The sequence below is a fragment of the Pterocles gutturalis genome, unplaced genomic scaffold, assembly GCF_000699245.1.
Source record: "Pterocles gutturalis isolate BGI_N339 unplaced genomic scaffold, ASM69924v1 scaffold28524, whole genome shotgun sequence".
Classification (NCBI taxonomy): Eukaryota; Metazoa; Chordata; class Aves; order Pterocliformes; family Pteroclidae; genus Pterocles; species Pterocles gutturalis.
This window is the reverse complement of record NW_010131669.1, coordinates 1,962-28,733: the sequence shown is the minus strand read 5'-3', so window position 1 is coordinate 28,733 and position 26,772 is coordinate 1,962. Positions and strand designations below refer to the sequence as shown.

The following is a 26,772-nucleotide window of genomic DNA, read 5'->3' as shown; positions in this document are numbered from 1 at the left end:
GACACATCTTTGGGACCTGCAATGACAAGTCAGAACAGTAGCCATGCAGAGAAAACTGGTGAAATGTCCTCAAAGCAGTCAACACCAAAAGTGCAGGTCCAACGATCTGTCTCTCGAGAAACCATCACTATTCATTTCTCTGCATGTGGGAAGGAGGAAGAAGAGGAGGAAGAGGAGTTTAAGGAATTTCTTGATGAGGAACTAGATGACCAAAGCATTGTAACAGCACTTGAAGCCAAGGAAGACCTCTGCTTTGAGCATACCGGCCATGATTTTTCTGGTCCAGCTACCTCGCTTAACATGGTCAACTCCGCATCACTACTGTCCTCATCGCCTGCAGTTCTGCCAACTGCAGAGACTGTAAAGCTGTTGGATTCTCCTTCCAAATCCCAAGTATTCAGTGCAGTGCCACTAGTCCTGTCTCCATCATCACACTCGTGTCATGCAGTTAGCTTATCAGGTGCACCACCACCCGTGGAACAGAAATCCAGTCTGTCGTCTTCCCCGTCCTCATCCCCTTCCAGATCAGTTGTCTGCTCTAGTGGATCATCCACAGTTTCTAGTTCAAAGCCTTTTAAGGGCTTAGTCAAGTCCCTTTCAACAGATGTGGAACCAAAAGAACCCACCCCACCGATGCGACATAGACAGCTAATGAAAACCTTAGTGAAATCTCTGTCTACAGACACTTCTAAACAAGAATCTGAAGCTGTGTCTTACAGGCCACCTGACTCGAAATTGAACTTGCATCTGTTCAAACAGTTCACTCAACCTCGAGCTACAGGTGGTGATTCTAAAACTGCCCCCTCATCTCCTTTAACATCTCCCTCTGACACTCGTTCCTTTTTTAAAGTACCTGAAATGGAGGCTAAAATTGAAGATACTAAAAGACGCCTTTCTGAAGTAATCTATGAGCCTTTTCAGCTGCTCAGTAAAATAATGGGTGATGAAAGTAGTAGCCACAGGCCCAAAGCCTTATCTTCAAGTGCTTCAGAACTCTCAAACCTTTCCAGTTTGAATGGCCATTTGGAAAGCAATAACAACTACAGCATCAAGGAAGAAGAATGTGATTCTGAAGGAGACTTCTATGGAAGTGACTCTAACCTGAGTAAGAATGATCAGTCAAAAGCGGCTGAGGAACATGCAAAAGAGACAGAGACCAAAAACTCTCAGTCTGCAAGCACAAAGGACGTGAGTTCAAAAACTTCACTTGTACTTGAAAAATGTTCATTGTCTGCACTAGCAAGCAGAGAGGATGAGGAGTTTTGTGAACTGTATTCTGAAGACTTTTCCTTGCTAGAGGATGAAAGCAAGCCTGATAAACCTACTGAAACCTTGCCCGATCCAGAGGTGACTGAAGAAAATGGTACTGCACTCAGTAGTGAAGATGAAAATCCATATGTGCAACAGCCTACAATACCCGTGAAAACTTTATACTTCTTAACGCTGTTAGTCTATGCTTACTTTGTTATCCCTCTCCCTGGCTATTTAAGTGGACTTTTATTCGGAGTGGCCCTTGGATTTATGATAGCAGTCTGTGTGATTTGGCTGCTTATTCCCCGTTCTCATGAATATCTCAAATTGCATAAAAGTATGAAAAAGCGATGGAGTACAGAAGCTCTAGACATCAAAGAACCTGAAATACTGAAGGTGAGGTCATGGCATTTTATCTGTGTATCTGTGTGCTTTACTTTGTGTAGAAGTAGTAAACTAGATTTATTCTGAAGGTATAAATGAGCTGAATCACCCCCGTTTGTAAATAGAGTATTGTTTTAGGGTCAGGTGGCTTTGTCAGGGGCACAAATGGTTTAGTATCCAAGAATATGTAAGACTTCAGTGTCCTTAAGGAGTAGTAGAAAAAAACAGAATTGCTTCAAAAGTGAAAGGGCAGATGGTTTTCCTTGTGGATTTGAAGTGATCCAGCTGAACGACTGAGAGCAAGCAGTGTCAGAATTTAGTGTGTAAAATAACATTTGTGCTTGAAGCTGTATCTTGAGAGATGTATTTTGTTTCTGGGGTGTTTTACAGTTTAGGCAGTTATTTGTCTGTCTTGTCTGTTCAGTCTAAGCAGATTTAAAAGTGTTGTTGTGTTCAAGTAAAGCATAAATGGAGAGCACATGGCTTCTGCTCAAACATTAGCTAATTAGAATGGGAGGAGGAATGAGTGATGAAAGGGATGTACTCATGGGTTGTGTCTCTGGTTCTGTGTGCTGATATCTTGAATATCGTACTGTATAATACAGATTACAGTTCAGTAAAATGTGTGCCTGAGAGCTGGGTTTTAAATCAGGCTCTTAGAAAATCCATCCTCCCTCCTCTTTGCCCTTTTTCACCTCCACTCCTTGTTCAGATCCTGCAGGTCGCTGTCACTTCATCCATCTGGCATGTAGCTGTCTGTCTGGTTGTGATCCATGCAACCACTCAGTCACTTCAGTGGCTTTGTGCTTCTTCCTTGTCCCCTGTCCTGCTTCTCCTAATCTCCATCTGTGATGAATTAAAATAATATTTTCCCAATTGCAGAATTCTGAACACAAGCTTTGACTAGTTTCTGATGTGCACTGGAAGCGTTTCAGGGGTACCACCTTCACTTGATGTCACTTGCATGTTTGAGAGTGCTTTCTTGTATTCCTGTAAATGTTAAATCCATCCTGAGCTTTCTGAAGGTGCATCTACAGTTGTGTAACAGCACGAAGGTTGCATGAATTTAAATTCATATGGTATTGATTATATGCTGGGGAGTCTACAGTGTATTCATAGTGAATCTCATGTGTATTTAGGTAGCTGAAAAGTTAGAGAAATGAGGTATAAAAGCCAACTTTTGCAGAATACAGGCAGCAATTGCATGCCCAGCCCTGATGCTGCCTTGGTGTTCCCTGTTTTTCTTGAATATTATGAGTTGTGGTCTTTATTTGCTGTTGTGAGCACAGACTGAGCACTCCTGTCTGCCCATGGATTTACCTGCCGCTGACATGTACAAATCTTCAAACTCTTAAGTTCTGTCCTTGTTAATTGGGCGCTGAGACCCTCTGTAAAAATGTGCCTTGGTACTTGAAGGGTGGTAAATATCCTGATACTGATTGTTGGCTGGTGTTAAGATGGCTCCTTGAGGTGTTAACTGTTATTCAGGAACCTTTAAACTATATTTTAATGCTTCTATCCAGGAGAGACACTTTCTGAGAATGGCTGTAGGCAAGAAGTGAACTGTGCAGAGAAGTTTGTTTGAATGTAGATTAATGTTTTGTGTGACCTTGTATTTCTTGCATTCATTAACACCCAACATAATTATCCTTAACATGTAAAGCCCTATAAAAGCATTTTTTAATGCTTCAAGAGTGTAAAAACCAGCTCAGTGCCCGTATTTTAGTGGAACATCGTGAAATGTGATGTAGCAGATTGCAGGTTATTCCCCCCTCATACAACTGGTTTCTGTTTGCCTCTGTCAAAATGAGCGCTGTACAGTTTCGATCCTCTGAAAAAGGAGATAAAGATTTAATCTGTAACAACACTCATGTGAGTGTGGGAAAATAAAACCTGATGCTCTTGTATGAAGATGTTCTCTTCGGGACTTGGTCTTGTATTGTGGCCTGAAGTGCTTTTGTGCCATGATGATAAAGGCCGTGAGTAGGATCCCTTTATTGGGGCTCCAGGAGCTGGGAGTCTGGCAAAGGGCTGTCAGGCTGGTTTTGTACAAGTGCGTGTGCATCCCCCCACCCCCCCCGCCCCGTGTAATTGCTGTCTGAGAAGTTCACACTTCCCTGGTTTCAAGAACCAATGGAAAGTTGCCCTCAGCCATAGCTGAAAGACCTGAACAGTAATATGGTCTCCCCCAAAGTTGTGAATGGGATGCAGCTGTGCTGGTTAGTGCCTGCTGCTGGAGGTTGCTGTGCTCATTTCACTCAAATGTCTTGGTGCTGGAGGGAGAACACCTCCCTCCACACAGAAAATGTGCACAACCCCCCATGTATGCTTTCTTGTCTTCTGATGGCCTTAGTTGTCTGTTTTCTCTGCCCATATTTTTTTTTTCTTCTTTAAAGCATTAGTCTTTTCTAACTTCCTTATTGGCCTTCTCAAGTGTGCGCTCCCGTGTGTTGTGCTGGCTGATACGAGCGGTTTTAAGTAACGGCTGAAATGGAAATGATGAATTTACCCTTTCCATTAGAAAGAACTGTCATGAGAAGACACTATTGGCAGTGCCAGCTGGAGAAATGAAGCTGTTTGGACCACAGCTGTACAGAAAGAGAAGGCTTTTTACCAGGATGCTGTTCCTGAGTATCACCCAAGGGATTTCGTGTTTGAGAGTGGCCTCTGGCAGAGAAATGTGTTTTCCAGTTCAGGTGATGGTTGCTTCTGCCCACCCTAGACCTTTTTTGTGTCTTTAGATTCCCTGTCAATAAAAGCTCGAAAAACTGCATTGCATCTTATTTATCAAGCAAAATAGTATTGAAGTGTTATAAAAGAGTGGTAATGAGAGGGATCCTAATACAATTAGTGCGATTTGAATGATCAGCAGTCTTTCAAGAATTTCTGTGCTGGAGCATTTGATTATATCACTTAGCGATAATGGATATTAATCGATCTGTTCATACCACTGAGGAACTCCGGGGGCAGTTTTAATCCAGATTTGGGCTTGTATTGTGAAGTTGACTTGCTGATTCTTTTATTTATGTATTTGAAAAGATCATAAAAGTAATGGTTTCTGTTTATTTTCACTTGCAGACCTGGTCTGTGCCCTCAGCTCTCTGGGTCCTTCATAAGGACCGTTTGCGGTTCCCCCATCTCCCCTCTCGGGTTAAGGTGTAGTGTGCCCGAGATCTTCATTAATACTCTGCAGGGCCTGACTCTGCAGTTCTTACTCAAATGAATTATTCTGTTGAACTGCAGTTCGGATAAAAAAATTGTAGCCCAGAGTCATGAAAGAGGAAAACTAAACCAGGGTGGGCCTTTCAAAGTTGTTTGATGAAGTGCTTGTGTCCCAGACCTGTGCGTTTGCCGGACAGCTGGTTGGGTTGATAGCACTGCTGTGACAGCGGTGACGTGCCGCTCTCCGAAAGCCTGTTCAGTCTCTGCTGTCTGACAAACGGGCCAGATCCTGCTAGCGCACGTATGGGGTTTGAATAGTACCTGTGACCTTTGCTGTAACAGCCCTGCTGCCCCCTATTCCAACCAGATACTTTTCCAGGTTGGTTACCAAAGTGATGGTGAGGCACTTTCTCCTCATTTCAGCTGTGAATTCAGAGCAGCTGCTGACCTTTATAACGGGGATCACAGGATCAGCGTAAATGGCAAGCAGCTGCAGAGTAGCGTATGACTGTGGTCATTGTCCTCTCTGAATTACTACATTTCTTATTTTAACAACTTTGCTGGTTACAAAAAAGACCCCTCACACAGTCACTCCTCCTATGGACTAGGAGATCCATTGTTGTTTCAGTAGTTTGGGAAAATTCATCTGTTGCTAGCACGTTATGGTAACATGACTTCTCTGTTTAGATGCATTGCAAAACGGTTTCCGTAGGCTGTGAATCTTTTGTTCCAATTTTTTTTTTTTTGCAAAAAGAGGGGCGGAGGTATTTCTGCTAAACTTGTTCTTAAAATGCAGGAACTTTGGAGTGAATTTTGGGGTTTCTTGGATAACCTTCTGAAAAAATGGTTTTTATGCTAGATGAAACAATTTACAAAAATGAAAAGTGCTGAAGTGAGAAGGCAGGTGGTGTCGTTTTCCCCTTTAGCACTGTTAGATACGTGGGGGAAGAAAATTCCTGCAGCTGGCACACATTTTCAGATTCATTAATAAAGAATCGCAGTTTGGTGAAGTATTAACATTTTGCTCTCAGCCATCCATATCTTTTACAAAATAACTTGAAAGTTGAGTGCAAAAAGGAAACAGTACATCCTTAGAAATTAGGAAACTAAAAATGTATGTACGAGGAGGGTTTGTAGTGATGTGGTATGGTGTCTCCTTCATTCTGATTGTTGGCTAGGTACTTTGTTTTCAACAAACCCCCAAATATTTCAGTGTTAAGTTGTGTTATCTTTTGGGTTTTGGGCTATGCCTCAAATATGTGAAGCACCCAATTGCCCCCTTATGTAGAAATGGCTTCGTATGCTGCTGATTTAGGCAGTGAATGTATTTATTTTCTGTCAGTTCTATATTTTGAATGTTCGGTAACTTGGGCAGCTGGAAATCATTAAAAGTTTTGGACAGGTCCTTCAGGCACTGATGGTTGTGCTGTGAGAAGCAGCGTTTGCATTTCTGTTGGGTTTGTTACGTACAGTGAGCAGGGGAATGGGGTTTGAGAGTTGTGTGTTTGGCACACTATACAGCTGGTCCGTTTGTTGGAAGTGGAAAGCCTCCTCTGTTCAGCCCAGGCGCGGGTGTCAGAAAACTCCAGCCGGTTCCACCTCGAGCAGGATGTTAAGGAAACTTCAGGTGTACTCTGACCTTCCTTCCTGGGTACCCCACACACCCGGAGGTTTCCAGCCCTCCTACTGAAAAGACCATCATAGTTTATCACAGTTTTAAAGAGGGCTGGTGTGGCTGAGATTCATACGAAGATCCACTTTCCAAGTATCCCTTTTTTTCTGTGCTGGCTTGTGTGGTCTTTGGCTGAACCTCCTTGCAGGAGAAGGCAATAAACTTTGGAGGCAGCAGATTTTCCTCTGTACGTTTGCCTGGCTGCAGGCTCCAGACTTTGGTGTCTGAGCTAGAAATAGCTTGGAGATCTGATCTGGGGGCAGGTGGGAGTCTGCAGAGATCTGTGGGCCATATGGATATCCCAGTTCGCACAGATGAATGGCTCACCGTGGCTTTCGGCAACTCACGTGATGTCCTCCTGCTTCAGCAAGTCCAGCTGGAGTTCCTGGCTGAAAATTAACTGCTGTCTGCTCAAAGATGTCTTGGCTTAATAATTTCTAGGAAGGAAATGGGATGTGCTCAAACATACACCAGCCCTGCTGTGCAGGACCTTGGTGGTTTATAGAAAAGTCTTCCTCATGCGTTGCATTTCCCATATGGTAGTTGTGCATAACCCAGTGTAAGCAAAAAAAAACCCCAAACATAAAGCCTCTTCAAAGAGTGTGTGTTGATATAGGTGTTTCTGTTAATAAAAGATGTAACCTCCTTTGGAGCTGAGCAAAGGTGAATGACTTAATCTTTCCTGAACATAAAATAAATGCCAATGTATCTAGGTTTGTTAGGGCTTATGGTGAAAATGGAGCTAGGTGTTGGAGTAAGCAATACCCGCGTATCACTGTTACTGTGGCACCTAAGAAAGTGTATGCTGTCTACGTTGAGAAATTACATGGCACTGAAGTAAATGAGCATTAAAATAAATTTTACATTTCTACGTGTGGGTGAAAAATTCTTTAAGTTAAAACACTGCAGTAATTTCTGGGATGTTTTGTATAAGGTAGTTGCCACTTTCTTGTTTTGAAGAGTACCAGGGATGCTGGTTCAGCTCTCCTCACTTCGCAGCAGCAGATGCTCTCCCCCCTGCTGTACTCACCCAGGTATTTGTAAAGATGCCGTTTTACTTCATGCTCCGGGGTACGTCTTCTTAAGTCTATCTCCCTTGCTTTCTGCTGACATTAATGAATATTGAGTATGCCGAATTAAAGTTTTGATGTGCAGGTAGAAGTAATTATCGAAGGATGTTGTAGGGCAGGTTAAGGGAAGGAAAACGTCTCCTCCTTGAATGATTATTCTGGTTTGTCTTCTGCCCCATTTATCATCTTTCATTTTCTGTAAGCAGGTGTTAGAGGAGTAACATCACCCCCGTGCTTGGAGTCAGCACTCACGGGCTTGTTGCAGCAGGGCTGGTTTGTTTGCTTTCTGTTTCACTGCACAGAAATGAATGAAATGTAATCCCCACGTGTGTTGTAACTGGGCAGTTACACAACATGTTAAATGATGTTAAATGGTGATGGTGTGTTAAAACAAACTCCATTGTGGTCTTTCACTCAGTCCTTAATTGTTGGTGATTAAAATGTCAGGGCTGTCTGTAAGCCCGCAGACTGTTTGCTCTGCCGTGACTGTTGGTGATTACAGTGCCCGTGCTTGCTGGAAGCTCTGCAGCACGCCCTTGCTGGCTGCCTTGTGGCTCTTCCCAGCTACGCTGTGTCTGCAGATCTCGCAGTGTTTCATGAAGATGAGGTGGAAGAGCACTGCAGTACATATACAAAATTATTTAGTCAGAAAAACAAGTGGTGTGCTTGGGATACAGTCCTCATCTCATGCTCTGTCAGTTTGGTGCTACCCCGTTCAGGGCATTTACTGCTTTGTTGTGCTTGTACAGTAAGTGACACAACTTTGGCAAAAGCTTGGATAGTTATTTAAAACTTTGATGTACGTGCTGTACTTGGCTTTCCAGCAGCTTAAAAGCCTGTTAACAAGTGTTTTCTTCTCTAGGGATGGATGAATGAAATTTATAATTATGATCCAGAAACATACCATGCTACGTTGACTCACTCTGTCTATGTGCGACTCGAAGGAAGCACCTTAAGACTTTCAAAACCCAATAAAAATATTTCGAGAAGGGCTGTGTACAATGAGCCAAAGCCTGAAGTCACGTATGTCAGCCAGAAAATTTATGAACTCACAGAGAGCAAGGTTAGTGTGCTGTACTTATATCTGATTTCAACAAAGAATGCTTTGAAACTTTTTTTTGAAGTTTTGAAATTTTTTTCACTCCTCTAGTTTCATGTGCTGTCATTATGTAAACAAAGCTGTTGTCGTGACTAACTTGCGAAAGATTGAGCAGGATTTAGAAAAAATTACATGCTTATACAGTAAAGGAGAAGCGTGGTCTTCCTCTGTCAGTTCAAAGCAGAAGTTAACACATGGGAGCTTAGAGAGTGGCACCCCATACATTAGATTACTGCGAGACTATTCTGAAGCTTACGCCAAAATGCCTGAGCTTTGGTGGCTGCCGCTATCCCAAGGCAGTTCAGATAACATTTACATTTCACTTGGAGGCGGAATGTACCTTGTCTATGGATGTAGAAGAGAAGGGCAAAAGGTGGCTGGAACAGACACGACTTGCTGTTGGTATCCACCATCCAGGGAGGGTGACTGGGATTTTTGCAGTTGGAAGAGTGCATCAAGAATAATGCTGGAAGAGTTTTCCGACATGTTGTTTGCCTCCCTCCAATCTGTGAAGAGCTGCCATGTGAAGCTGATCCCATTGGCACTGTGTTAAGTAATACATCAATGGCCATTATTAGAAGAATGGATTTTTTTAATGTGCTGCATCGATAGAGAGCCTTGGCAGGACAGATGTAGGAGGCAACGATGCTTCAGTTGACTGTGGGAGTTGGAGAGAGAGAGGGACCAAGGCAACAGTGAGGAAAACCTCCCTTCGTCTCATTTCTCTTGGAATATACTGAATTTAGAATATAGTTCATAAATAAAGGAATAAAATTAATTTTATTCCTTGATTCTTACATACTTGATGTGACTGTTGCCATCTTATTTAATGAGGTGGCCCTGAAAAGTTACATTTTAAAACTGTTTCAATTCTCATAATTTCGATTTTTCAATCTGTTTCTCTCATGTTGCTACGTTCTTTATGCGACTGTAGAACCATAGAAGATATAACTGAAAAATAATTTAATTTAACTGTGTCGTTTATCCTTCAGATTTCCCTGGTTCCTAAGAGTCTTGCACGAAAACGAATTTGGAATAAGAAATACCCTATTTGCATTGAACTTGCTAGACAAGATGATTTTATGGCCAAGGCCCAGATTGATAAAGAGAATACAGAGGAAAAGTCATCTGCTGAAAAAGTGGACTTGAACAGTGAGGAATCGAAGAAACCTCAGGATGCAGCCAAGCACAGTAGCCAAAAGGATCAAGTGCTTTATCTCTTTGGGAGGACAGGCAGGGAGAAGGAGGAATGGTTCAGAAGGTTCCTGCTCGCATCCAAGCTGAAGTCCGAAGCAAAGAAGCCATCCAGTTCATGTGGGAGCAAGCCAGGTATTCAAATTTTGTGTTCTAGTAAAAGCATCTGTTAAAAGAAACAAACCAGAGTTATGTTTTCCCAGTGGTAGTTATGGCAACTGTGGAGCCATAGTGATCTTCACAGATAAATAATACTAAAGGCACTCCTCTGCTCCTTATCTTGGCCTCTCATTCCCACCTTCCCACCCTGCCTTTTCCTCTCTTGGCTATAGACTTGGCTGTATGCCCTCAGCTATTCTCACTATTTTTAGACTGTTTTATGTGAATATACTATTTTTCAGTGACTGTAACAACTCCTGTAAATTTTTTTCTCTCTACTGTTGGCACTGATGTCGATATTGGCAGTATTAGACTCAGTCCTCTTATTACCCCTTCTTCCTGCATCCTTCCTTCTGCTCCAGTCTACTGTAGAGACTAAAGAGCTTTTTCATGGGTTAATGTCACAAGCAAACACATTTTTGTGTTTAAATAAACAGTCCTGTGCTAATACATATATCTGCACCAACAAACATGTTAGTCTACAGTATTGATCAAATTTTTGAAATACTAATTTAAAACCATCCTCTGATAGAATTTTAAATGTGGATGGCTCATGCTTTTCTGTCTTTATTCTCTGAGAAGCTTTTTAAAAATTGGTTAACATCATTATTTCTGGCACGTAACTTCTTGAAATGCAAATACAAAATTAATGGCTAATTAAAATTCTAATAGTTATGTGCTTGTGACAGTCCTTTTAATTGTAATAGCCTATAATTAAATTTAAAAAAAAGTTATAGGTACATTTTAATCACCTGACTTTGACTTTTATTTTAGGCATTCCCCAGCCAGGGCTGTTGGGAATTCTGCCATATGTTATACATATGTGAGTGTCCCTATTTAAATATGATATTGATTAGCTGAGTTTTCTAGTCCCACATCTGCTGAGTGCTGAATCATACCAAATATTGACTAATTTGGGTTTAGGACCACCTCAGCACCCTGTAGTAGAACTTGCTTACACCCTTCAAAATTAGAAGGCACTACTCTGGTCTGTTTTCAGAAGAAATTATATCTGCAAGGTAGTTTTTTTCCTTCAAGTGTTTGATCATACACTCTGCTATCTGACTGCCAGGTTCCATTTCTGTTTAAACAGTCTTTATTCCTTTTAATTTAGGGATCTTGCCAACACACAGTAGAACCGATAGTCAGTCTGGAGTTCTCACACACAGCCGAAGCAGCAGCAAGGGAAGCGCAGAAGAGATTGCATCCCAGCCGAAGCACAAGGATCTGGCTGTCAATGTGCGGCAGAAAATGCTTCTGGACTACAATATTTATATGGCAAAGTGTATTCCACATGAAAAGAAAAGCCCTTCAGGTAGTCCAGTCCTCAGTGCAGACAGCAGCCCTACAGCTGTGAAAAAGGTAACACTTTTCCCCCGAAAGATGCATCAGAGGTGTTGATATATTTTCTCTTGTTAACTACTACTTTCAAAATTAGTTATGTAAAAAGAAAAATTTCTTTACGGGTTATACCTAAACTTTTTATAAAGTCCATGTGGGTTTTCACACTTGCCAGTCCCCTGTGACCGCAGTTTCTTCTTAATGTAACAAGTTTTTAATTGATTTAGTTTGATTTCTGATCTCCCAAGAACATCTATATTTCTTCTGGCTTTTGCAGTGTCTTGTACCTAAAAGATCATACAGCTGAAGGCAATACGGCTGTAGATTGTTTTCATTAGGAATGCACAGGTGTGCCCTAAAAACCATCAGTCACAAAACACCTTATATTTTATGCTTAATATTAAAACAAACAAGCAAACAAATAAAAACTCCACAAACCTCATAATAAATTGATTCTTTATGAATCAATTGATACAGCACTAGCTTTTAATAATACAATAAACACTCATAATAAATTGATTCTTAATGTTAGGTATGATCCCCATTAATTTAAAAGATGTAATTCTTATCGTGCATCTTTGTTGCCAGACTTTTGTACAATGTCCAGAAAGGAGCAGGAGGCCATGGTATAGCATACGAATAAACACATCTTGTGTTCTCCCAGGAAAAAATATATTCTAGCCCACAACAAGCCCTGAAGCAGGGATGAATTTGCTGTTGAATCTGGCATGTGTCAGAAATCATTCTATAAATAGATGAACAGCGCTGGCAGGAACCTTGTGTCACAGCAGCAGCTAACCCAGCCATTCTGCCTGTGTGGGGCTGCAGCCATGGGGAGCAGTCGTTGCTGAGAAATATGGTCAGCACTGTGGCGGCTGCCTGACTCCTCTTAGAAAGGACAGCTTTTCTGCTGGCTTCAGGATTTCTGCCTGTAATAATGGAAGGCAAATTCTCCTTTCATTGCAGGCAGTTGAGAGATGTTAAGTATGTTGCCTTTCCTTCAAGGAAAACTCTGGGTTTTAATGAAATACATGATAGCAGGTACACAGCCAAAATTATTTCAGCTGCCTTTGCTTTCATGTCGGTGATGCAACATCTGAACATATATCTCAAAGTGTTTTGAGACTGAGACATAATACCCTTGGGACTGTAAAAAACCCTCTAATGCAGTTTTCCTCAATCCTATATACAAACACTGGAAGGAGGAATTTGTTTCCCTGTACTGCATTTGTTTATCATCTGTTTGGGATGTTTCTGAACCAGATTTAAGGATGTAAGATTGGGTCTTGCTTTCCTATTTTTTCATAAAACGAAGAGTAGAGTAGCTGTTCTTCTAGATCCTGTTGGGAAGAGTGAGCGTCTCTACTACAGACACATTTCTGAGTCTGTCCACTCTGGGCTTATCTGCTTTTCCTGCCAGAGGTTAAATCACATACAACTTTCTCATTTCATTGCCAGAGGTGAATCTATATCTATGTGGTCCCGTTTGCTCTGTTGCATGTCAGGATGCTGACAGGCAAGCTCATGTCAGGCCAGCAGATGCGTTGTAAGGCTGCTATCTGTGCTGAGCGTTCAGTGTTCTTGGCCAACCCGGGCTGTAACACTGAACTTCCCCGGGCAAATGAGGCTTTTTCTGACCTTAGTTTATAGAATTTATAGAGCTGAGTAACATGCTCTGTGTTTTCAGTTACCAGATGCCCATGTGGAAGCTGAAGAAGAAGAACAGGAGGCGTGGGTGAACGCTTTGCTTGGAAGAATATTTTGGGATTTTTTAGGAGAAAAGTATTGGTCTGATCTAGTGTCAAAGAAGATCCAAATGAAACTTAGCAAAATCAAGGTAACTAATCTGGATATTTGCACTACATATTCCATATGGAGGAAAACAAACACGTAGTCTTTGAATTTTAAAACAGTAGAAGAAATACTTATTTCACACCAGTATGTAAAAGACAAGTAAATAAACGTGATGCAGAGTTCCAGTTCAGCATTGCTATCCGTTTCACAGTAGGAAAGAGGTGTCTGTGGGGTGGTGGGATATAATTGTGCATCAACTGCATAAGCTCAAAGGGTGAGGGGAGGAATGATGCTTTCAGGTGACTTCTGGGTCTTCCCTTTGCATTCTGTAACTTCAGAACCGCAGCAGTTAATCACAGGGCTGTTTAGCCCCTGATGTTTGGGGAGGAGGTTGCCTGTTCCTAAAGGCAAAGGAAGATAGAGTCTTGCTGACAAAAGCTCTGAAATTTAGCTGCCAGCACCAGCTGCGAGATAGTGTTGCTTGTGCTTTGGGAAATAAGCAGTAACCTAATTCTGCCCTGGCTGCTTCCACAATTGTGACAGCAGGGTGCCCAAACATCTCATTGGAAACAGTTTCAAGTGGAAAGACTGGGAATGGGAGACAGATGTATTTTTGATAGATTAAAGCACTGTCTGTTCGCAGGAGATAGACTTTCTATCAATTAGAAATACTTGGAGTAAATAGATACTCAAATAATAGTAATTTTGTGCCTCTATTATACTAAAATTGTGATACAGATTTAAAAGTTAATGTACTATGAAAGAATTTGACAGAGATAAAAATAGCTGAGATGTTGACACAAGTGCAACTATAAAATATGCGACTGAATTTTAAATCCAAAGAAGTCGTTGATTTTTATTCACAGTAAGATAGGATTTACACTTAGTTCTTGAGCTTTTTATATACTTTGACTAAAATGTATGCTGGAGGTTTAAGGTCAGCATCTGAACCTCAGCATAGCTTTAAAAACGTTCCAAGTTCAGATTCTGAATCTCTCCCTAAAGTATTATGTTGAAATTGGTAAGTGCAAAATCCTGGACGTGGAAGAAATTTGTGCAGTTGTATTTGTGTTCTTTCACTGGTGGCTTTTCAGCATAATCCATTCCTTACATTTAATGACCTTTCTTCTCTCGGGAAATAATGATGTTTAGTTCCATAACACAGATTTGTTTTTCACATCCTGTTCTTTCAGCTGCCGTACTTCATGAATGAGCTGACTCTAACTGAGCTTGATATGGGGATAGCAGTGCCGAAGATCCTGCAAGCCTTCAAACCTTCTGTTGATCACAGAGGTAAAATACATGCTTCCTCTTCTGGTTTTGCCAGGTTCATACATTCGTACCTGTGGAGAACAGAATTCTTGGTCTTTCTTGTGGGTGTTTTAATCAGAGGAAGGTACCCTTAATAAGAGCTTATTCTGAGGACATACTGCGTGGTGTCTGTCTCCAACAGTGGCAGCATCAGGCTTGGTATAAACATAACTCTATGGATACGTAAATATGATCCTGTCTTTCTATTGGAAACACTGAACTAAACTAAAATTTGCATGCAACAGAGATGCAGACCTCTGTCTGATACTCTGTCGTGAACTACAGGCGGCAATGCACATCTCAAGACAGATCTGATCCTGTAGCACAGCAGAAAGCAGAGTTGGCTCTCTTCAGGAGAAGTTGCCCTGATCTGGAAGCAGTGATTCAGAAAATACAGTTGTAATAACTCAGAAGACAAGAATACAGTGTTGCTTTGAAAAGAAACTTCAAAATATAGCATCATTTTATGTCCTTAATACTAAATATGGATATTTTTTTAAGCTGAATAACTTTCATACTGCTGCTTTATGATTCAGATCTGTGGGTTTTTTTTTTTGTTTTCTGTTCTTTCTGGCTTGCATATGGTCACAGGAGTATATTTGAGGATACTCTTGTCACTTAAGTAGTTTCACAAAAAGACAAACTTGGGTTAATGTTTTTTAGCTTCAAAAGTATTTGTTCTGTGTGCTGAGGAGAGGTAGATGCCATCTTTCTCCTAAGACATGTAACCAGAACATTCTTTAATTTTAAATTGTTTCTGAGTTTATTAAGAATTTCTTAACTTGTGTCCTCTCACTGCATTCACTCCTTTAGTTACCATATTGTTACACTGGGGTGGAGGAGTGAAAGAGAATTACTAAATTCAAGGTGGAGAAGGTTCTTAATTGGTCTAAAGGGAAATATTTCCTTGGAGGACCTGTTGTGGTGCAGCTATGGATTGCACGACAAACAACTTGTTTTTGTTTCAGACTGTTCTTTCAGCTCTTAGATGGAGATATCAAAATAATTTCTAGATGGTGCTAAAACAAATAAACTGGTGGTGAGATGGTAGGAGTTTAATGAATTTACAGTACTTGTTAAATTATTAAATAATTATTAAAATTATTAAATTCTCTCGGACATATATAAGATGTTAACTAATGCCGCCTGTTGTATCCGATGGTATTGATTGCCCTTATCTCACGTGAGACGTGCAGCGCTGGGGAAAGCCTTACGTATAACACACGGGGTGCTTTGCTCTCAACCTCTTGACAGTGTGTTTTCCACTGAGCTCTATAAACAAAGTATCTTTGAAAAGGGCAAATTGTTTTGTTGTCATGAGGAACAAAAACTGTCTTTTAAAAATTTTAAAACTGAAGAGATGGAATAAGCTCCTGTGCAGTCGGTATTTGGGGAACTAAAACATGTTGCTGCTTCTTGTCATATGCTTCCTGCGCGGGACGGTGGGTTCGCCAAAGTACTTATGACATCCTCCAGTGTTCCCACTAACAAAGTGGCTTCATCACTGATAGAAATTTTATTTTGAGTTGCAGAAAACAAAGTGAAAACTTTTAAAAATTTTTACACGTATGATGCTTGCCAAGTGGTTTTGTGGTTTCTTTTTAAACGAGCTTACGCTTTAGGGTTCTTGTCAGAGTGTTTCCCTTTGCCTAGATTTAAACATTTTTTGAATTCCTTTCTCTGTTCTCATAACTTCAGTTGTAACCAAAGACTGTAGTTCTAAGTCATGAGATGGTATTTAGGAGACTGCTGAACACTTGGCTTTAATTAATTGCTACAACAGTGAGAACAATTAACTCCTTCAGTTTCTTGTTCAGTTAAACTGTGACAAGCAAACATTTATGGTGGAATTTGTAATCCTTAACTTTCATCTTGTTGAATGACATGTGAACTCTTAGTATCTGAGTTTTTAAGAGCTTGCAGTGAATTATTACTGGAATAACTTGTTTTGCTGTTGTACTTAAAAGGACATAAATAAGGGGATGATAATTGGAAATGCTTGTTTTAATTAGGATAAATGGTAAGTGGACCTATGAATAAACCACACATGGAAAAAATATCCTAAAACTTCAGGCCAGTATGCAGAATGAACACTTTTAAGAATTTTTTTTAAGTGTTTGAGACAGTCAGTCATTTGAGGTTACCTTTTGTGAGCCTTTAAAATGCACTTCCTAATTGTGATGTGCTTTGATTCATCCATACTTTTTTACCAATGCTTGATTACAAGGAAAACATTTTTTAATTATATGGCTAAGTAACTAGATTTGTTCACAGACAACTTCAGGGAAAAAAATCTTGTTTCTGTTAATTTAGTCCTATTTGAGCGAGAGCATATGCTGTAGTATTTACTGTACTTCTGTCAAGGCTAGGGAATCAGATAACTCTGAATAAATTGTACCATCTGCCCAATTCTTCGCTCCCTCTGCCTCCCCTACCTCCCTTTTTCCCCTCTGGAAAATGCATAGGAACGTTTTCTGGCCAGAAGGAATTTTCCCCCTGTGATGACATCCTTTGCTTAATTTGATCTGCTGTTAAAACAGCACTGACATTTGAAGCATGCTGACTCATTGGTTATCCAAAAGGTCTGTTTAGCTGTCGTCTTGTTTCTGATGATCTTATTGCTACTTCTTTACTGTAAAGAGGAAAAATCTATAGAAACCTGTGTTAGAGTTCTTGTCTCTTATTTTAGAACAGCATTAGAAAAACTGTATAATGGAAAAGAATAATCTGTGTTAGGAAAGAAGCAGCTTGCCTTCAGTACTGCTTCCAACATGTAATCTTGTAGTGTGTAAGCGACCTGCTCTTTGGGAGCTGTGTTTATTTCTGTTAATAGGAATGGGTGGGACTGGGCACAGTGCTATTCTTCGGATATGTTTTTGCAGAAAAGAAAACAGTTGGTCTTTAACTGAAAAAGCCGTGTCTTTTCTAGATCAATCAAACCCAAAGAGTAGTTACCAAGTAAGAGCAGAGTGTATTAATGGTTGATGTGCCAGGTACTGGTAGGGCATCCCGTGTGCAGCTGCGGTGTCTGGAAAAGGAAGGTGCATAATCTGTGTTTCGTGGCATCTGATTTCTAATCTCTGGATCACAAATACCCTACAGCTTTTTTTTAAATCGCTGGCACTGCAGGGTGTCAGTTAAGAGGCAGGACCTAACCTTGCAGGTACTCCCAAGAGAATTATTATGGTGATTGTGATAAACGAACAGTCTGCCCAGACAGCAGGATTTAACTTAATACAACATGTCTAGAATACTTCTAAGTAATGACCCTGTTTGCTGTGAGTCATAAGAAGAATGCCCACAGCTGAGTTACTGAGTGAACCTTTTCATACTTCTTCGATACGCCGTCGTTGAAAGCAAAAGAGACTGCAGGTTGTGATGTGTGACGAGCAATATTGCTCTGGGATTTCAAGTTTTGCTTCGTTTGGACAGTACAAGTAATATAGAGGAGTGTCCCCGTCCCTGTTTGGCTTGGAGCAGTACTGTAAATAGTTTTGAAGTGAATCCCTGATTATATTCTATTTTCTTTATCTTCATCCAGATCTCTTAAGCAGTTTATGTGCAAATCACACTCCTTTTTTAGATCATTAGCTGTACGCACTGATCTGTCTTTTCAGCGTGGCTTTGATTCATGTCTGAACATTCAACTTTGTTCTATAAGCTTAATATGAACAGAAAGCTTGCTTTGATAAGCTTGTAATTATTTGTGATTTAATGACATAGTTGACGAAAAAGTAGCTTTTCTCTTTGGAAAAAGTGTGATGTGATGTAAAAAAAGAGTTTTGGCTTGACATTAAAATAAAATAATTGTGACTGTTCTTAAAGTTAGTTTGTTTTTAAAATTTTTTTTAAATTAATTTTAGGACTTTGGATTGATTTGGAAATGTCCTACAATGGGTCTTTTCTAATGACCCTAGAGACCAAGATGAACTTGACCAAACTTGGTAAAGAGCCACTTGGTGAAGCGCTTAAAGTTGGAGAGATCGGCAAAGAAGGGTAAGGTATTACAATGGTAGAATCATTCAAGAGTTTTCATAGTGAAAAAGTGAGATTTTCCTTGCATATATGCAGCTCTTGCTCTGCAATAGATTGAAAAGAGTTGGGGGGGTTGCATACATGTGAGTGTAGAACTTGGCTTTTCTGTGCAACTTTAATGTTTGGTTATTTTAAAAGGCTTTTGTAGTGCAATTATCTTTGTATATACTTTCATAGGATTTTAAAATGTTCTGTGACTAAAATTTAGTTTTGTCTTATACTTGATTTGGGGTCTTAGCTAGTAAGACTTGAATATTGGAGGTACACACATGCAAGTAACGAGGTAGACACGTGTGACCTGCTGCTGCGGCGTGGTACAGCTACAGCTGTAGATCGTGTAATAGTAAACAACTGTGGAACAGGAATAGGCTGTAATTGTGACATTCAGATTTTTTCAATAGCTTTATTGCATCATGGGAATAATCACACCCCTACGTTAGTCCCCAGTTTTCCTCGTATTCCACTTCTCTTTACCCGCTGTGTCTAAGTGAAGCGCTTCATGGGTGAACTAATCAGAAGACACACACCCTGTAACTGACCGAGCTGTATTGTGCTTTCCCTCTCATTTTTATGCTGTTGTTTGAATTTCATCAGTCTGTCCATTTGTGTTAATGCAGTGAATGACACCTGTCACATATCCATTCCCATCAGCTGTGTTGATTCTCTTTGTGCTGTGTTCTCCTCGTACTGAAATCTGCAGTCCCGCAGCAGTAGGTGGTCTCTGATTTAGCGTTCAACCACTGCCAACAAATCATGAAAATATTCTCTAAATCTGGCCCTTTGTTTTGATGTGAATAAAATATGGTCTTTCAGAATTAAGATACTAGGTGCTTTATGTACTTGTGCTGTAGCTCTGACCATTTATTCTGCAATATCTTGAAGCAGTACTTACAGCAGCACTATATTACACTGCACTCACGGCAGGAAAATAGATGTGAGAAGACTAATGGCTCTATGATCTCACACACTGGTAGAAATTCAGGGGATTTAAAATCGACCTAGATTCTCATTGTCACAGCTTGAAATAAATAATTCTGAATTTCCATCAGTATAATTAGTAGGTGTTCTTTTCAAAAAAGCCCTTTAATCTTGTCCACCCAAAAAATGGAGGATAGAGGAGGAAATGTCTGTACAAATCAAATCCTTGCTTCTCTTCCCTATCCCTTCAGGATTTTTGTTGTGTATTGTGATATCTGTCCAGTGCAAAAAGGGCCTCAGATATAACTAGTGAATGCATTGATTTCATATTTAATGATTCCTAGCTGAGCAATAGGCCCCCAGCAGCACAAATGTAAATGTCTGTAGCTAAGCAACCAATTACTTGAAGGTAGAACCATTAACTGCTGTTGTTCCCTGCACATGGCTGTGATGTTTCAAATGCCCAGGGCCAGGACCCGTGCCAGCATTACCAGTCCAGCGTGTTCTAGTTTGATTGAGGGTTTTTTGGTTGCTTGGTTTGTCGCTTTTTTTTCCTTAAATACAATGGATATTATAAACTAATGAACAAACAAAGACTCTGAGAAGTATAGAACAGCTTGATTCTCATCTACGCTTTCCACTGTGTTAGTTCATCCTACCGGCTTCTTTAATTATCAGTTGACAATTGCTGTGACAAATCAAACCATTCTGCGTGCGTGTGCGTCCACAGTCCTGCTGTCCCTAAGTGATGCCTGTTGGTTGCTTGTGCTCATTCCTGTCCCTCAACAGCTTTGAACAAACCGCCTCTCGAGATGCAGTAACCACAGACTCCTGCAAGAAAGGCATCTACTCATCCCGAACGGGGAGGGCGGGGGAAACAGCATGGAGTTTTAACTGTCCTTGTATACTGTCAGTGTAAAGCGAGACAAATGGTTCAGTGTTGCAGTCCAGTCTGTCCTTGCTGCTGCGTTACTGTTTGACATAAAGTGAAGTGAGCTGTTACACAGTTGGATAATGCTGTCTCGCATGCACTGTCAGGAAAATGCAGCTCTCAGAAAGAGTGGAGAAATATTTAATTGCCAGTTTTATTACATTAATATAGTAGTAGGCCCTACCGTAGAGGAGATGAGGTAAATGCAGGCAGGCTAACCCAGAGTCACCGCGGTTTCTTTACCCCCCCAGTCCTTTTTGCTATGTACCATGTGAAAACAAAACGACAAATGGCAATTCATAAATATTGCGCAGTCTGCTCAGGAACAATACTATAGCTCTGAAGTGTTTTTCTGCCAATGTTTGTGTCATATAAATGGTCCATTGTATGCAGAGATCCCCTGAAATCTCACTGAAGCTTATTTATTGTTGCTTTGTTTAATGCAAGAAAATCCTGTGGTCTTAGCCAGGCGGTGTGTGCTTGCGGAGGCACTTCAGAGGGCGAGGGCCCCATCACCTGGGCAGATAAAACACCTTCTTGTAAGAAGGTGACACCTTCGAGAGCCTTGAAAATGCACTGGACGTGCTTTGGTGCTTTGAACTGGGTGGTACGATGTGCACAGGAGAGTGAAGTGAGGTCACACCCAGTTAGAAAATGTGCAGTTTGACCTAAAAATGGGAACTTTTCTCTGAGAAACAGCTCCAGCGTTGCTGTTTGGGCTGGGGACACAGACCGTCCACCACCCCTCTGTCCTCAGGGAGGTGGTTCACTTTCATGTGCTGTTTCATGCTTTCTGCTGGTACAAAATTCATCTCTGGGTAAGAAGTTTATGGCTCTGATTCCATCGCCTGGGTGTGCAGAGGTCGTGGGGCCACTGCTCCAGTTCTTACACCGGCAGTGAGGAAGGGGTTGAGCTGTACTGGAACCGTCCTCTTACCTTAGCACTTCATGCAGCAGCTAACAGTTCGTGCTGTGTACAGAACAGCAGACAGCCATGCCCTGCGTGGGGTTATTAAATGCTTCAAATACATTTCCAAGAACGCACACGCACACAAAGAAAAAGCAGCTATAACCTGTATTCTGAACAAGCTGTAGAACATTATAGTCCTGGGTAGAGTCCTTAGGGCTAAACCCTTGTGCTTTTGAAGCCTGTGTTGTGTAACTGTTTCATTCAGGAGAGATCTGTTAATGCTGAGGTGTGTTCACTGTATCCTTCCCTAATTATAATCCATTTAAAAGTTTTGAGATTTTTTCTGTGATTGTGTACATAAATTCTTCCGTAGTTGAAGTCAAGGAATTAGCTACCACTGTGTGATATATTCTACCCTAAGAGCAGCACTGGTTTGATTTTATTACTTTTCATTTTTTTCCCCTCTTCTCCCCATGACATTCTTTGCCTTATTCCATCTTGGACTCTCTTCAGAAAAAACAAAACCTTAAATCCTGTAAACATCATTCACTTTATCAGAGGAGCTTAAAAATTCACAAGTCCAAAGGTCAATTTTCCTACAAATATTTAGGGAAAGGAATATTCCAGCAAAGATACTAAAGGGAGAGTATAGCCTAAATTTGTATGGGACAAAAGTATCTCTGCAAAACACTTAAGAAATACTACATCCCAGGATTATGTTAGATGACGTCTGTTAATAAAATTGCCAGTTTTCTACACGAAATTGGTAAGTAATGGCACACACTGTAGCTACAGTAAGCTGAACTGCTTGTTCAACCCTTGTGAGTGTTGTGCGTTTCCTTTTGGAGGCAGATGGCAGAGATCTGATTCTCTTGTGCTTTGTACGTGTTACCATTCCTGGAGATACGTCTAAGCTGCAAAAATTGTGTGTGTGTGTATGTCATTTTAAGTTGGAGCCCTATGTTTGCTTTTAGTATAAGACAGAACCGCACGTTCTGACCTTTCAGTTTAAAAGCACGTCTTTGTCAGAGTTTTAAAAACAACAGGAAAACCCCTGTCCAGCCTACACACTGCTCAACTCCCCTGGAAAGCCACAACCAGCAACAGAGATGCTTTCAAATGTATTTTGAATAATCCCCGCATTTGATTTGAATATAGCCATTCCCCTGCCATCCTCTTTTATGCAGGATTACGTTCCACCAGAGAAAACAAATTTTCTCTTCTGAAGCTGGTTCTGACAGACTGGCTTCAGAGTGGTTTCAGTTTTGTTCTTTTAGATAGAGTTTATAAAAAAGAGGAGGGGACATTTCAGAGTCTCCAGCAGAAACACACGTAATGTCAGCCAAAGCTGTACGTGATGAATAGCTATTTAAGAATATTACATTTGACCTGGAAATTGCATTGTTTCAGTTTCAGGCCAAGGGCGTATTGTCTTGCAGACAGCGATGAGGAATCCTCCAGCGCTGGGTCTTCAGAAGAGGACGATGCTCCTGAATTGGCAGGAGAGAAGCAGGTGACTCCAGGAGCAGAAGGGTGAGCTGGCTACACAGTGTTTGTTAATCCTTTCCTCCCCGCCGCGTTTCCAGAGTTGGTGTAACCGATGTCTTGGTCCAGACCTATAGTGCTCATTGTCACACAGGATGTCAAGAGTGTGAGTATAGCCAAGCATGAAGCAAACACAACTGACCCATTTCTAGAGCACAGAGCAGCCATCAAGCCATGTGCTACAAACTGAAAGCAAGCTGCTCTGCTGAGTGTTTCGCCACGCTGGGAGCATTGTTCACCACACAGTGCTTCTGCGGAGTGAGCTGTACCCAGCTCCATTTGACACCTAATTTCTTCACTGTTAGATTACAGAGAGAGCCAAGTCTTTGGGCCAGAGAACCTATGGGGACCTTCCCCAGTGTGTCTTGTCTGGTAGCAGAGCCAAGAGCAGGATTTTGTGTGTGAACCTGAAACACTCAGTTTGTGTACACTATTATACCCATGCTGATCCTGCTGATCCATTATTTCCAGTGTGTTCTATTCTTTAAGAAAACAACAAAACCTAGCTTTCTTGCTCAGGGTTTTGTTTTGGATTTTTTTTCTTCCCCTCCTTTTTTTTTTTTTTTTTTTTTCCTTCCCCTCCTCCTCGTAAGGGCTTTAAGTGTTTGGGCTATGCAATACTGCCCTCTGATGCTGTGCAAGAATTCTAAAGAAAATTTCCTAATGTCACGTTTTGCCACGTCATTCCTTGTTTTGGCTGCTGTTCCAATTTTTTTTTGCTTTTTACGTGTGATTGAAATTATGCCATGCAATGAGAAATCTGTAATAACACTGAAATGTCTCAGACAATCACAACGTTTCCTATGTCTGAACACATCTCCATGTTTTTACAGTGAATATACTAAGAGGCTCTGGGACATATTCAGAATGCTCAAGGGAGTTTCCTTGGAGTTTTACTCCTAAAACCTGTGATTAATTGTTGGAATTATTTCAATTGATGCATATCTTTTAAAATACATGTAGAGATATATATATATCATATATAGATCATATAAATAACTCAAGGACAAAAAGGGAGAACACAGAATGTTTAAGTAAAATGCTGAAAGAACTTCCTTAACACCTTTTAAAAATCTGTGTTACTGTCACTATGGAATCTGATGAGAGAGTAACTACTTTACCTGGGTAAAGTTACAGCTAGTGTAAAATCCAAAAATTGAAATTAATTCGCCCAGATGGCCAAAATCACCTTTCTCTTATTTTTTCACCACCTTTATACTTGTTGTAAATTCTACAATACCTTAAAATGAAAGCCTTTTTGTTCAACAAACGCTGTTAAATAGATTGGACGTGATGGTTGATAGGAGCGTATCTCTCGGTGCATCTATGTCCTGACAATTCTGTTAGAACAGTAATGGACAGGTGGTCACTTCTCATGCCAGCTTGCTGGCCTAAATGATGTAAGTACATTTGCAAATGTAAAAAATGTTGCATTTCCAATGCCATCAGAAAGAGTGCTCAGACTGGACAGAGTTTCTGCCAGACACTTGTAGCTGACAGGGTACCGCTGCTGTGTGCAAGCCCTGGTAGGTACTGCTTGGACCTGTGAATATGGATCTGTTTAGAATTTTTATATCAGAACCTCTAAGGATTTAACAGGAAATCCACATAGTAAGGTTAAGAAAATTACCTTGATGTTCTCCTTTTCTCTTCTGTCTAAAGGTATGTCGGAGGACATCGGACAAGTAAGATCATGAGAATTGTGGATAAAATTACCAAGTCAAAATACTTTCAGAAAGCAACAGAGACTGAGTTTATTAAGAAGAAAATTGAAGAGGTCTCCAATACTCCATTGCTGCTAACAGTTGAAGTACAGGAGTGCAGAGGAACACTAGTCATTAACATTCCACCTCCACCTACTGACAGAATATGGTAAGAGGAGCTTGCTGCAGAACCGGGCAATGTTTCAGGTGTGTGCTACCTAAGGGGTTGCAACTAAGAAAAAGGTAAAAGTCTAGCTGAAAAGGGTTCTGGAAGAGGTGCAATACCAGCTAGTTGTAAATGAGGTAGGAAGTGCTATTAAGAGAACATTGACAGTTAAGACATTTAAGTACAAGCTTTGTTGGAGTGTTTGTGATAAAACTTGTCCTGTGTTCTCTGCTAAGGTATGGCTTTCGAAGACCTCCCTACCTGGAGTTAAAAGCTCGGCCAAAACTTGGTGAGAGAGAAGTGACTCTGGTTCATGTAACTGACTGGATAGAGAGGAAGCTAGAACAAGAGTTTCAGGTGTGTTTCCTTTCCATTTTTCACTTCATTAATTATAGTTTTGGTCTGTTAGAGGGGTGGGGTTTTTGATTTCTCCATGTCCTCTATTTCATTCAAGACTAGTCGGTATCGTCCGCTGCTCGTGTTCAGTGGAAAGGGTGTTCAGAACTCGGCTGAAACTGACTTCTGGGATGGTCTCAAGACCACATTCCTGGATGGAAATCTGTTCTAGCACTTCTCAGAATGATTTTTTAGAGAGAAAAAGTGCCATTTCTTTGAAAGAGGTACTCTTGTCAGAATTTGTTGTACTTAAATAAAAATGTGATTCTAGGTGTTCTGAGATGATAGAGGGCCAACCTTGTCTAAAATTAAGAACAGATGAGGCAGTAAGGTGTCCTGTTACTACTTCCTTTAAAATAAAATAAAGTTTAAAATAGTGCCAAACATAAAAAAAAAAAAATCTCCAAATTTACAAATACTTGTAGGTTAGGAAAACAGTTTACTGACCATTCATTCTGGATCCCAACCTGTAGAATCAACCAGAAATCAAACTCACATACTTTTAAACTGTACTTCTAATGAAATGAGTAAGAGCTGAGAAAGCAGCAGAGTTAAGAAACGTTGGAATGTTTCCTGCAGTGCTATTTCAATGTAATAGGAAGTGCAGAGATCTTCATATTTCTGAGCTTCATCTACAGCTGTAACACAACTAAGTGGTTTGAATTAATGGACTCAAATAATGCTGAACTCAGGAACCTTTTATCTGGAAATTTGTTTTTCAACTAAACAAATCAGAAAAGTAAGGTTTCAAGTGGCATATGAAACGTATCTTGATTGAATTGCATCTTTTTCACAGAAAATCTTTGTCATGCCAAACATGGATGATGTTTATATTCCTTTAATGCACTCAGCCATGGACCCTCGCTCCTCGACATGCCCTTCTAAAGATCTGGTCACAGAAGCCCCTGATCAACCATGACGTGTGAAGACTTTTGCAGTTTACAGTATTATAATGCAGATGATTTTATAAACTGTGCTGTAGTTCTCATCCTTAACTTGTGCCACTCCCCCCCACCCAAGGACTGCCTATAACCATACCTTTGTGCTCACTTGCCTGGTTATTGTTCCTGTGCGACATGAAGTCCTGTTGTTCCTTCAGCGACATGAAGTTTCATTCCATTAAGCAGCTGATTTACTTTTGTTCTGGCTGCCATCAGGATTTTAACTTGGAGGCTAGGATGACCTGTTCTTTGGGGGAGGGAGGAGGAACCTAACTGTAATCAATCAAGGAGCTTGTTGACACACCTTTTGTTCAGCTTATGTTGTCATGCTATGTTAATGTGCATTAAAGCATTGAAAGGGTGTTTGGCAGCAAAGGAACTGCGTGCCAAATGGAAAAAATCCTAAATAAGGAATGAATTTATAAAACTGGAAGAATATTTTTCTTTCTCAGGCAGTTGGAGGTGTAGAATGAACTGTTTTGTGTTCTTTCACTTCTGCAGTCAATAGCTTGTGTCAAGCAATTGAAATATGAAATGCTTTCAGGATAAAAGAATGTAAATTGGATGTATAGGTAATACTGTGATTCAATGTGGTATATACATATTACTTTTTCATACAGAACTTGTGCTTTTTTGGGGAAGCAAGTAGCCATAAGACACACACAACGATCAGTGAAGGTGGGACTGTGGGATTTTTGTAAATTAGGAGAAAAGTTGGTAAAGCCATGAGACCAAACCATAGCAAACCGCCTTATAGTGAGGTACAATCACCTTGGTTCATGATTAATTC

The 26,772-nt window shown here is 40.6% G+C and overlaps 1 protein-coding gene across 2 annotated transcripts; it reads left to right on the top strand.

Annotated features, from left to right (window-relative positions):
• TEX2 (testis expressed 2) lies at positions 1–26,772 on the top strand. Of its 2 annotated transcripts, none has more exons than XM_010080696.1 (11): positions 1–1,647; positions 8,402–8,602; positions 9,631–9,967; positions 11,106–11,353; positions 13,020–13,169; positions 14,320–14,419; positions 18,301–18,433; positions 22,642–22,764; positions 24,439–24,648; positions 24,882–25,002; positions 25,838–26,772. In XM_010080696.1, the coding sequence occupies exons 1-11, from the start codon at positions 22–24 to the stop codon at positions 25,958–25,960; spliced, it is 3,372 nt and encodes a 1,123-aa protein (XP_010078998.1). In that variant the 5' UTR covers positions 1–21; the 3' UTR covers positions 25,961–26,772. The 2 variants fall into 2 exon arrangements, with proteins under 2 accessions (XP_010078998.1, XP_010078997.1); XM_010080695.1 differs by having other exon boundaries at positions 22–1,647; positions 11,085–11,353.

Excerpts from the sequence above, each read along its gene's own strand:
- TEX2 (XM_010080695.1), top strand. The coding sequence starts at position 22 with ATGACAAGTCAGAACAGTAGCCATGCAGAGAAAACTGGTGAAATGTCC. Across the intron at positions 11,354-13,019 it reads GCCCTACAGCTGTGAAAAAG|TTACCAGATGCCCATGTGGA; the intron begins GTAACACTTTTC and ends CTGTGTTTTCAG. Across the intron at positions 14,420-18,300 it reads ACCTTCTGTTGATCACAGAG|GACTTTGGATTGATTTGGAA; the intron begins GTAAAATACATG and ends AATTAATTTTAG.